Consider the following 11864-nt stretch of genomic DNA (forward strand, 5'->3'; position numbering starts at 1 on the left):
CGACTTGGAAACGAAATCTCGTGCAGCATTATGGGGGGTCTGGAAAGTCGTTATGCGGATTGGGTGACACGGCGCCAGCGGGCGTATATTTCTGTATTCCAAAATGTTGGCTGCAATCCACAAACCTTCTGTTGACGACAAACCGGTAAACAACAACAAGCGATCAAAAGCACAAACCTTTATTTGCAACCAATCTCACTGCTTGTGCCTTTACAGTCCTTCAACGCCAAAGATATATACTCCCATCCATTACAGCAAAGTTTAGTTTATACTGGCCCTGAGCCGTTTGATTTTCCTTATCAAAGGGCTCAGGGCCAGTATAAACTAAACTTTGCCGGTTCAACATCTACTTTTTCGATTGCAACTTCTAAACCGCCCGCTTTTGATCACTGAAGTGCTAAATCCTGTTTTCTTTTCGCATGACTTCGTCCCAGCAAACCAACGTCGTGAACCCGGCGAGTTCGCCTGAAAAATCGTACAGGAAATTCAATTTCCTCGTAAAGCGCGTTTTCCCCTTCCTTGTGCCAGAATGCTTTATCGTGGATTGTGTGTGCCTTACATAGGGGAGTAAAGAAAAGGTTTAGACAGGAATTCCCTGCCGCTTTCGAAATGCGTTTGAAGGTGATAATCTCCGTGGGACGTTTTGAATTAGACACTACAAAAATGAGAAATATGCTGGAAAATTAAAACCCCAAGTTTTTACCTCCGTTGTTTGTATAGCGCAACTCTCTGTGGTTTCATTCTCATCCTCCGTGGCAGGATATTAACTGCCTCAATATTCCTTGAGCTACCTAGACTTCCACGTAGACTGTGTTATCGCTTGGTTGCAGATTACAGCCCTGTGCGAAACTCGACTGGTTGCTCCCCAACGTTTGAATTATTAACTAAGACTGAAAACGCATCTATCGATCAACAACTTCGCCACGTTCTCCGTGTATCGCACCCTCACATCGAAATTGATTAGGTTTGCTCAGACTGTGGGTTTGGTAAGCAAATATAACTAACACCACCACTCCTCTTGCGGTTCGCATCAGGTGGCTTGCGGCCCATCGTGCTCATCGCAAACTTAGGAACATGATGGCCTACTAAAACGGAATTTTTCAAGAAGTCGCTTTCATTCGTTTGCTTGTGGCACAAACGTTTAGCTGATTTTTGCATTTTCATCCAAAACCACGGATCATACTGAAACACCCGCCGTCTCAACCAACTTATAATGTGAACTGGGCATTTCTACCCCGCACAGCGACTTTCTCGTAGAGGCTGACCTTGCAATGCCTAGACCTTTCCCAAACAACAGAGGCCTTACTGTAGCGCGTCGCAAATTGCCGAGTATTGTACAGTTGAAAAGGCGAAAGTGACAAAGAGCTGGCGAATGAAAATACCTCACCATTGTGCCGTCACAAAGGACGGGCGTGCAAAGGCGTTGGTCGCGTTTTTACCGGGCGATGCGGGTCGCAATTCTTTGGTTGTGTTCTCGTTGTCAGTTTGCACTGAAAGGTGGCTGAAGCAAAGCAATGCGGACTGGCAGTGATTGATATATGCTTGAATAGTCGCCGCAACACATCAAAGGAGAGGCGCTTGTTCGGCGTCATGCTAATTGAATTGGCGTTGCCATAATATCCCAGTCCCGCCGTGTCGCTAGGGCCCTGTAGCTGATACACCCAAACGTTGATGAACGTTATTCCCTTATCACCGTGGGTAATAGATATGACGCGGCACAATGCCACTGTTTGTGACCCGTGGTAGATGTGTGACAACCTTATCTGTTTGTGTCCGTAGATGGTTTATTAAAGCTGTGTTTACAAGCCGCGTCGAGCCACAAAACAAGCCAACGTGTGTTTAGTTTTGACATATATGGATGTACAGTTTTATTAACAATGCCACTATTATCGTATTGTGACCAATGTACAACATAACTGCAAATATCGTGCGAGATCATATCGTCGTGTAATTCACAGTATCACCATGTAGAGAGTTTTGTTTTATCATGATTGAAGGTCCAAAGGGTTACATTCCTACAATGACCCATCAACCCTATTGAGAGTGTATTTTTTTTGAAGTCTTGTTTAACAAACAAGGCGAGGTGTTTGCGGTAAACAAATTGGGCGGTATTGTTAACCCAACAACTTCTGGCAAACAAAGCTCACCCATGAGCAAAGTTTAACACATTGCGGTAATTTTAAACGAGTATCCTAATTGATCGAAAGTGGCCAACAATGCTTTTCTCCATCTCGAAGAAATAATGTTGAATTAAAACGTAACTTTAACTGTGCGCAATTCCCTGAACTTCCCCCAGCACTTTTAGTTCTCACGATGTTTCCGTACCAAATAGTTATTGAACTTTCCCTACCAAAACTGAAACAAAAACGCACTTACTTTCCAGGACTGCCCAAATTGCGTATGTCCTATGCACGGTGCATGCAACGCTTTTATGCATTACAGTTCAACCACTGGGTCCCTAACGGCCGTCATGCAATATGTATTTGCTTTGCACGCATGGTAAATAATCGATCTGTCAAAAACACTATATTATTGCAGGTCTTTCCAATTTCCAATGACAGTTGGTTTGAACTCCGCAGCAATTTTATGTCCCTCGTTTCACCCCGCGGAAAAGCAATTACGACCATTGTGAGCCCCTCATTGCTGACTAAACCAACGAACGCTTGTAACTGTCACCTGCGGTTTGAATGGTTTGGGATTGGTTGTCCAACACAGTATGTTGCACAATAGGTCATTATGTTTTATTGCTTAGCTTAGCTTGTGGGTGGATAGCGAAATATTGCTTACGTGTTATGCCCTTAATTTCCACAAAGCCACATAATAATACATATTGTTTGCTTGCCCAAACATATCATGTCACAAAACCAGACGAATATTTGCTTACTCCGCACCTTTTTCTGCACATTTACGCGAAAAAAGCGAATCTCTTGCACATTCGCTTAGTCTGCGGATTGTTTTACCTTGTTCTTCATTACCACGAAATTAAAAATATAAATTAAAAATAGGGTTCTGAAACTTCGGCAAAACTTTACTGTATGCCTGAAACAAATGCAATGGCCCTGTAACACTTAACACAGCCGTGGGTTACGTTCCTAAGTGCTAAATCCAACCTGATGTTGTTTTTGTGTCGAAATTAGTCACCCTACAGTCCAATCTGTAAAGGCCTTGCACCATATACCAGCTACCCTACCCGTAACGCAATGGGCATTTATGTAACTCTGTAACCTACAGGGACCCCGTTACGCCTCATTGTTAACGCTAATATTTGTCTATTTGGAAGGACGAACTACTGGGGAGACGTACGGGCCGCCAGGCGCAGTTAACAGTAAATCAAGCTCCCGCCATAACTTCTGCAAACAAGACAGGGCACCCGAGTCTGTTTGAAACACTGTCATAGACTTTGTTGACTTTTTCTATCTCTATGTTGTCTATGTCATATATTTGTCGTTGACGGGTGTTCTTCTGTTAAGAGGCGGAATATTTTCTTCAAAACATTCATCAAATTGTTGCTTTCATGTTTAGCCGCGTGAAGGGTGAGGGCAAAAACCATTTGGTCGTTTTTCTTCCAACCAACGGTCGTCAAAAAGCTTTTATTCCCTCGCATTAACCTGTGCCTGCAATCAAAATCTTTAAGATTTCAGATAAGCAAATACTCATATACGTTGGAATGGTTGTTGGCCTTGACGACCCAGGTATTGCATCCCACAAAGTGGACTTTGGCCTAGTGTTGAGGTTTCAGTAGCCAAGCCGATCCCCAGATAACCCAAACACAGACAGTCATTAGTCATGACTTGCAGTTGTTGTTTATTGTGATCATATACCGTTACAAGCCTATATGTAAAGTTGTGGGAGAAGTGTATATGACGAATATCTATCGTGGCATCTAAAGGACTAATTGATGTATTTGCAAATTGATTTAGATTGAACCGCATCTCATTTACGTATTTCTTGTGTGTTAAAGATTCCACAATCATTCACGTTTTTTTAATTTAGATGCCTGTCAGCAATAAAATTATGCGCCAATAACCCATCCCTTATTAAATTACCGTTTGGTGTTTCGTATAATAGGCCCTAAATCGGGCGCGTGTGCAGTGTGGTCGGTTTATGAGATTATAAATACACATGGTTAATGTTTGCTTTAGTCCTATACAGTGAAGAAAGCGACCGCAATGTTCAACGTTCCACATTGTACCACCATGCGATGGTGCACCGATCCATGTTTTTATTGTTTAGTAAGTGCCATTACTCTGGACGTGAAAACGGGTCGTTTAACTGCGATTCTCCATAAACATTGGAGTTTCGGTCTCAGGGTGCAATCAGGGAGTCGCGAGCTTTTTTTTAATTGATGAGCAAACGCACTTGTTGCGGGATATACTAAAACGCGGTAAAAGGTGCCAATGTTCTATTCGGTGTACCCCGAAACTCGCTTAAAATTCAGGCGTTGAATACTTTTTTTAAAGCTGGGAGCAAAGCAGAAATGTACAAACATGCGCAAGTGGGTTTTTGTACAAAAGCGTCAACAAAATTCCATGCACGTTGAAAGTTAAATATTAATGCGATAAAATTTTCTTTTCCGTTTTACGCATTTCTTGTGTTATTCTGCGTGAGCTGGACGTAGCGTTTATCACCGAACCGCCTATCTCGGGCCGAGACGCCGCGCATTGGATTATTAACATAAGTTGATTGAGGACTTCGTCAAACGCCGAATAAAACGTGATGAACAAACAGTAGGACAACGATCAAACGCATATAGAGAAACTGCTTTGAAGCAGCGTTATGGGATCCTGTGCCGTCCTTGCGACTCTCCAATAGCACAGGCCCCTTTTGCGTTTTAGTAGAAGGAAAGTTAATGACGGAGGGTTGACTTATTGCGCTGTTGGAAGCCGTGTTTTCGCTGTATGATCCTTCGGCTAAATGGTGTGCACAGACAGGGTGGGACTTCAATTCCTCACATAGTTGTTTTGCGTTTGTGTAACCGTTGGATTTTGACTTTGAAACCATGGGTAGTACGGCCTGTTCGGTAGCAGTATTTTTTCTACCAGTTGGGTTGCTCTTTTTTCGAAGATTCCATTTTAACTTTGCGAATTCTGAAAATGCGTACATCGGATCCTCGGTTTCGTCTGTGGGGGAAATGCTTTCGGTGATCCCCGCCTTGGAATGTCCTTCCACGATACGAAATGAGCGGTCAAGGACTCCCATCTTGTTCTGGACTCTGCATGTGTATGTTCCAATGGCGTCCGCAACGCTCACCGAGCGTAAGTGCAGCGTACCGTCACTGGCTATTTCAATGTTGACCTGGACAATGCGAAATATCATTACTTTAGCGTTGGGGATTAGGGTAAAAGACAACAACTGCATTGTTGTGGAAAGTGTTATGCTAAATCATAGCAATGTTTACACACAAATCCTTGCATAAAATTGAACAAAATGACTAAAGTTTGAACTTAATTGTGTTACCTTATTGATGATCGTAACGTCTAGGACGAGACAAGGGATTGCAGTAGAAAACGACTAAAATTTAGCTCGAAACCCAAACTTAAAAACAACAGTCTTCCTTACTTTGGGGTGGTTAAAGTTTGGAGAGCATTTAAGACAGGTCAAGGCCGTTGATTTCTTCTGTCGCTTTTTCTTTATTTGCAAAATCCACGCCACTGTAGGTTTTGGATATCCTGATGCTTCGCACACTGCATTCAAGGTCACCTTGTCACCTGTGGCCTCGTAACTTGTTTTGTAATCCGGTAATACTCCGAAGCGTGTAATGTTTGGGGTCTGTGCAAAAGTAGAATTCGCATTTTTTTTATTAGGGGAATGTTTGAACAACAAAGACGAACTGCTTTCGTGTTACAGAAAAATTTGTTTTTGGTTATTGATTTGTATATAACCACTGATGCTGCCAGGCAGTAGTGGTATTGATTTGTGTTTCCTCAGAAAATATTGACCTAGCTGTCAAAATGTTGTAATGAAGTTAATTGATGGCTCATCAATCTTACTGTAGTATTCGTATAACAGTCATTAAATTGCAATAAGAAAGGGTTTACAGAATCAGAAATATCGTAATTAAAACAAGGCGATCAATTAAACATCTCTTATTGTCTGGTGAATATATAATACAGACATAAGGCTAAAATGGACTGCCAAGACTGCAACAAGCACAACAAAAAGCGTATTTTTGTATTTTGTTTTTTGTCAACACGTGGCAAAAATTCTAAAATGCTACAACACTTACCGTACAAGCGAAGAAGTTCGCACTGCTTAGCGATCGCGATGCAAAACGTATGTCAAACCCCTGCATATCCAAGGGCCGAACACAAAATATGGGCTGAGGAGAAGTGGACACCGCTTTGGTTTGAATAATCCATCTTAACTCACAATCGCAAGTCCATGGATTTTCGTGAAGCGAAATGTTGGTCAACCGATGAAGCGTGTCACCGAAGGCCTCTCGCTGTGTTCAAAAACTCAATGTTATAATTTTCATCTTTTGCGCACAACTAGTATATTTATCTATTTGTTCGTGGGCGCCATAGTGTTGCTTATTTTTTACGACTGGGGAAAAGTTGTTACCACTTTCACCAAACTTGTGGAAATTTTGTGAAAGTTTTTGGACGATACAACCAGAATGACAATGCATCAAATTTATTTGATAAAATTGTTACCTTTAAAGTTTGCAATGAGTTGCTGGACAAATCCAGAGTTGTCAGACTGTCCAGTTGTAGGGCTCTGTGTCCAACTGTGGTTAATCCTGTACTTGAGAGTTTCAACGTTGTCAATCGACGCAGAAACTAAAAAGAGGTTTGGAAGAATTTTTCGATTGGTTTATAACGATGAATGTCAGTATATTGGGACAGATTAACTCCACTCGTAACGTAAGAATAAACACATGATGATGTGATATGTGCTAATTATTTGACAACAAGTAACAGAAGCAATTGAGAAATAGGGTACGATAAATTTTTTCGACACATTTTGCAGTGGCATTTTGCAAGAGTGAATAAAAATACGAAGCTACATTCCCTTCATATTTTTTATTGTGTTACTAAATCGGCTGATGCCGATAAACAGGAACTACCAAAGATCACTCCAAAATTGTGATAATTATCCGAGGTTCGATTATCGCTTGATGTGTTTTTTTAAATTTTCAATCATAACGTTTCGCCTTCAGCAAGTTCCTAAATCTCTGTACCTTGACGTCGTGTTCGTTAAGTTCATTCAACGGGTTGTTTGAAAGGTCAAGCTCTTGCAAGTTAGATGCAACTCGTTCCAGCGCGCGACGCGGGACGCTGCCCAGTCCGCACGCTTTCATAGAAAGGGATCTGAGTCGTTCGAGGCCGGTTAGGACGCTTACGTGAAACCCTGCGTTACCGAGACCCGGCATATCCTCGATCTCCAGAACTTCAAGTCTGCGAAATCACATTTTTAAACAATAATACTATAGTTGTTAAATGTAGGAATTAAAGATGCGAAATAAAGGTTTATTCCATATATTACAAGTTTATTTTATTGCTCATAAATCACTACATTTTCCAGTGGTATTGTTTGGGGAATGTTGTGTAGGTTTAAAGTTAATTAGTCGTTGTAGTTACTTGTATAGGAAGTAGTTTGCATTCCCCATTCTTACCGTGTATTGTTTTGAAAAAAGTAGCGAGGTATAGTTTTGACTTTGTGTAGAGACCGAATAACGAGTTTGCGTAGATGCTGAAGCTCGCTCAGCTGGTGCGAGGTTAGGGCCGTCTTCATCCCCGAGATCTTGTAAATTTTAAAGTAACAAAAGAATAACTTTCTTTATGGCTACGAAGCTGTTCAATAAACGTTATTTTATCAAGACTTCACAATAATGCAAAGAAATGTTGTGGCCAGTAACATTATACAATTCATTCCCTATTTGATCGCGTACAATAGAAAAACTAAGTATTAAATAGCATGCCACCACGCTTTTAGCTATACAAGAAATCTCGTATGCAATCGGTATGTGTAAATGTTCCCTATGCACTTTCGTAGCTTATCGTATTACCTGCAACGTCTCCAGGCTGTTTAGGCCGGCGAATGCTTTTTCTCCCATACACATTACCGGGTTATCCAGAAGCTTCAGTTCCCTCAATTTTCCCAACACGGCAAAATTGCGAGGTGTTAGCACCACCATGTGGTTGTTTGACAGGTCGAGGAACTCGAGGTTGCGCAAATACATGAAGGTGTCTTCTGTGAGGAAGCTGTTGAAGACATACTGGTTATTTGGTCGGTTTAATATGGTTTATGCAGTTTTCTATGAGGCCCCTGTCGTGCTGTTGAGTTATATCTGTTGTTCAATGTTGCCAAGGATTTTTGCGACACAGTTTTTTGGGAATTTGTTTGGTAAAATAATTTGCACATATTTTATAATGAAGTAAATTATGTATATTTTGCATTTGTTTTTCGCAAAACATGCATAATTTATTTCATGCTAAAATATAAATGTTGATCATGAAACAATCACATCGAAACAAACGATAAAACAAAACTTGTTTAATTTCTCATTTCAAAGTGAAATTGAAAAAAGCCTGAAGTTGGCTGTGAAACAACCTGGACCGACAAAACCGAAGCAAACAAGAGTTCTTTTTACCGACTTACCGAAGTTTGTTATTGGCTAGTGAGAGTGCCACCAAGTTTTCGAGATTTGCAAAAGCGCGCGGTGAAATATCTTCAAGACGATTCGAACCCAAGTTGACTCTCTCCAGCTTGTAACAATTGCGAAATGCTGATGGTCCAAGTCTCTGATAAAGAAATTGCACAGTTTTGACAGAAGTAGAAATTGCAAACTTTCGACAAAAGTAAAAATTGCACAGTTTTGACAGAAGTTTGTTTGTATTACTATGAACCATTCAATAAGTACAAACTGACAACAGTACATAAATTGCAACCATTTTCTTTCTAGATCGGTCGTAATACCGTTACTGCGACTATTGCAACTTTCCCAGCAGCAATAAAGGGCTAAGGAACGCGCTCGCTGTGGTTGCGTGCAAAAGCCTATAATGAGATAATGCACAAACGAGTTTTCTGGCTGCGGTCCATTGTTCGCTTACGACGAGACACGGTCCGGGTTTTGACATACACAGGCTACCTGGGTGTCTGGCAGCTCGCCCTAAGCCCGACTTAGTCTGTTTTTACGACATCAATGTTTCATGCGAGAGCCCGTACGTAATGACAAGTTTATGTCGAGCCGTCGGCTATTTTATTGCGCAGAATGAGAGCTACACGCGCCTATCCCATACAAGTTTGATGACCTCCATGCCTGCAACGCCCCCCGTAGCATAAACACGGCCAAAGAATATGAAATCGTCACTGTAAAACTCCCTACTTGGTGCCTTTACGACGCTCATATAACCTCAACGCAATTACTAGTGGGCACGGTTAAATTAAAATGCCGTTTCCTCATCTCCATGTTTGTTTTAAATCATTTTTTTGCTATTGTCACAGCACTTACATAAAACACACAGGCAATTTAAAAAAATTATTGCGGTGTTTGTGCATTATATTCTATGCTAAAATAACAAAGGTGACAACAAAATGGATGGCCGAATACTTCCCTGTTTGTGAATATTTTCTTTATTCGTATATATAGCGAGGAATTTGGCATCTTCTCAACTCCTCTCTGTCCCGTTGCAAAACCTTTTTAAGTCTTGTCTTTGCTTAGCCGCGATATAAGGATTATCACCTTCCGAACTTGTGACACTTTCCACTTTGTGAGACGCAGCGCAATTAACCCAGCCGGCTCCTTTCTATCAGGAGGCGCAATCGATTCCTATTTCTCCACACGTTTCTTACGTTCAAGGTTGAGTATGTCACCGACAACTTCCGGGTGTCTGCGGGAATTCCCACAGGCAACTTCCGAGTCAGGGTGGTCAGTCTAGTGCAGAATACGGACCTGTGTGCGATGGGAAACCGGTTTAATACATCTGATACATGTACGTTGCATGAATAAGTGATGAACGCTCCAATTCGGCACGCAATTGGAGCCAGGGAGCGGTTACTGTACAATCACCATATATCCCACGACACCAGTATGTGGGGCATTAGAATTATACGTTTTTTAATGTTTTAACTACGGAAACCGCGCAGTAATGTTTAATGCAATCGCAGCATGATTGACAGAATCGCTCCACTGCGCAGGTCCTTACTTGTCGACTATAGCTATTGTATCGAGGCCATTAGGTTTACAGACTTTATTTATTGTTTATTACTACCGAGTATTGGCTGTCTTAATTTTTTTGTGATGAAATTCCAGACGTTTATTTTCGCACTTAGATTTATAAATCGCGAGCCTATATTGCGAGTGTTTCATGGTAGCAGCAACACTTTTGCGCAAATCTTAATTTTTGCAGATATATTTAAAAGAGTTTTTTTTAAAACAAGAAAAGTAAAAATATATGTACTTTTGTGTCAAAAAATGTTAGATAAAGTTGCTCCATACCGAATTTAATATATAGGTTATCCCATTTCTTTTAAAATTGCAGCGTTCCTTTAACACGTTAAACTCAGCAAATATTTCAACACACAAAAAAACACAAAAATAAACACAAAATATAAACAGCATATACCTTTCCGGCACATTGCAGCGACAAGCTCCAGTCCGTTCCGGACAGGCTCTTACCGGAACCAGAGCCTCGACAGCGAAAGCAGCAAACAGAACAAGCAACCACGCCATACTTGATATCCCAACATGTGAGGTGAGAGGGCACATCTTTGGCTCCAAACACCGAGGGCCCCTTTTTTCTTGAAGCGTCGTTTTCGTCAAAACTTCGCCTCCACGCGGGGTTAACACCAGGGTTTTAATATTTAATTGTTATCTCCTCCAGCAGCGAGTCGTGCTTTCGTCGTTGGAAAGCTGCAGGAAGCGATTCAGATTCAGATAAGTTTTCTCCTTGGGAGATTTTTGATGGAAAAAGAAATCACTTGATGAGAACGGTTTTTGTTTGGCGCACGCAAACCGCACATGTGAATCAGAAAAAAATTCCGGCCACGAAAAAATTCCAGCCACAAATGTTAATGAAAGCGCGTGACTGTGACATGCATAATTTCGGATAAACGAATCGGACAACGTGACATAATTATTTCCAAATTATTTATGTAGTTTTGCATTTACGTAACGATTTGTAAGTTTCAAACTGTAATCTGATGCACAGTACCCAGAACATGTGCGTGAGTTACACACAATTGACGCGACTGTAGGGAAATCTATACGAACCCATGTATGTGACCTCACACGAATTTTCCAAAATTCACGTTATCCCAATTTCAATCTTTACTCTCATACAACTGCCTTCTTTGGCCACATATATTTTTCATGGCCCCATATAACAACCGTTGCGGATACTTCTCGCAAAACAAACTCACTAAATGAAACTTTGTACAGTTACAAACCATATAAAGAACAAGCTTCGCGTCCATTTGAAGTGAACAGTAACAACCCTTCGCCACTCCGGCATAACTGTTCATCGTTAAACAAGAAGTAAAAGAACCTATGGCGTAATACGGCTTCGTGTCGCGTATTTGCAAAACACCAAATGCATCTCGTTACATAAAGTTTTTAAAATTGACCATTCACGGTCGGCACGCGATGGAAGTATCAATAATTTATTTGCTGGCTGTGAAACAAATTGACCTCTTCTGTACAAGTAGTCACAAGATAGTTTTTGCCAGCCATGCCAAGGCTTCAATGGGGTCTATACCTGTAGCCTACTTGGTTAGCTTCCAAAAGAACTTGTGTGTGTTGTCTAAATCAGAAAATTGTGATGGAAAGAATTTATCATACATCCAATTTCTCATCACCAAATACTTCGACAAATTAAAATTTCTTTTAAATTTTCATGTAAGTTACTTCTTACAAATTACTT

General features: G+C 41.0%; 1 protein-coding gene across 1 annotated transcript; it reads right to left on the bottom strand.

The window, feature by feature from the left end:
• Positions 1-4695: 4695 nt before the first annotated feature.
• On the bottom strand, positions 4696-10711 carry LOC145914619 (uncharacterized). Its single transcript, XM_083002439.1, has 10 exons — positions 10569-10711; positions 9796-9895; positions 8602-8744; positions 8009-8204; positions 7616-7743; positions 7181-7397; positions 6654-6779; positions 6227-6442; positions 5560-5769; positions 4696-5295 (listed from the first exon to the last, which is right to left on the bottom strand). Exons 1-10 carry the CDS (start codon positions 10709-10711, stop codon positions 4696-4698), a joined length of 2079 nt encoding a protein of 692 aa, XP_082858565.1.
• Between the last annotated feature and the right edge of the window lie 1153 nt (positions 10712-11864).

The sequence above is a fragment of the Ascidia mentula genome, chromosome 9 (genome assembly GCF_947561715.1).
Source record: "Ascidia mentula chromosome 9, kaAscMent1.1, whole genome shotgun sequence".
Taxonomy (NCBI): Eukaryota; Metazoa; Chordata; class Ascidiacea; order Phlebobranchia; family Ascidiidae; genus Ascidia; species Ascidia mentula.

Bases quoted from the DNA above. Each gene is read 5' to 3' on its own strand.
- LOC145914619 (XM_083002439.1), bottom strand. From the start codon at position 10,711: ATGTGCCCTCTCACCTCACATGTTGGGATATCAAGTATGGCGTGGTTG. The intron at 7,398-7,615 runs GTAAGAATGGGG...GTGATTTCGCAG, and splicing joins TTTTTTCAAAACAATACACG to ACTTGAAGTTCTGGAGATCG. The intron at 5,296-5,559 runs GTAAGGAAGACT...CGCATTGTCCAG, and splicing joins CAAACTTTAACCACCCCAAA to GTCAACATTGAAATAGCCAG.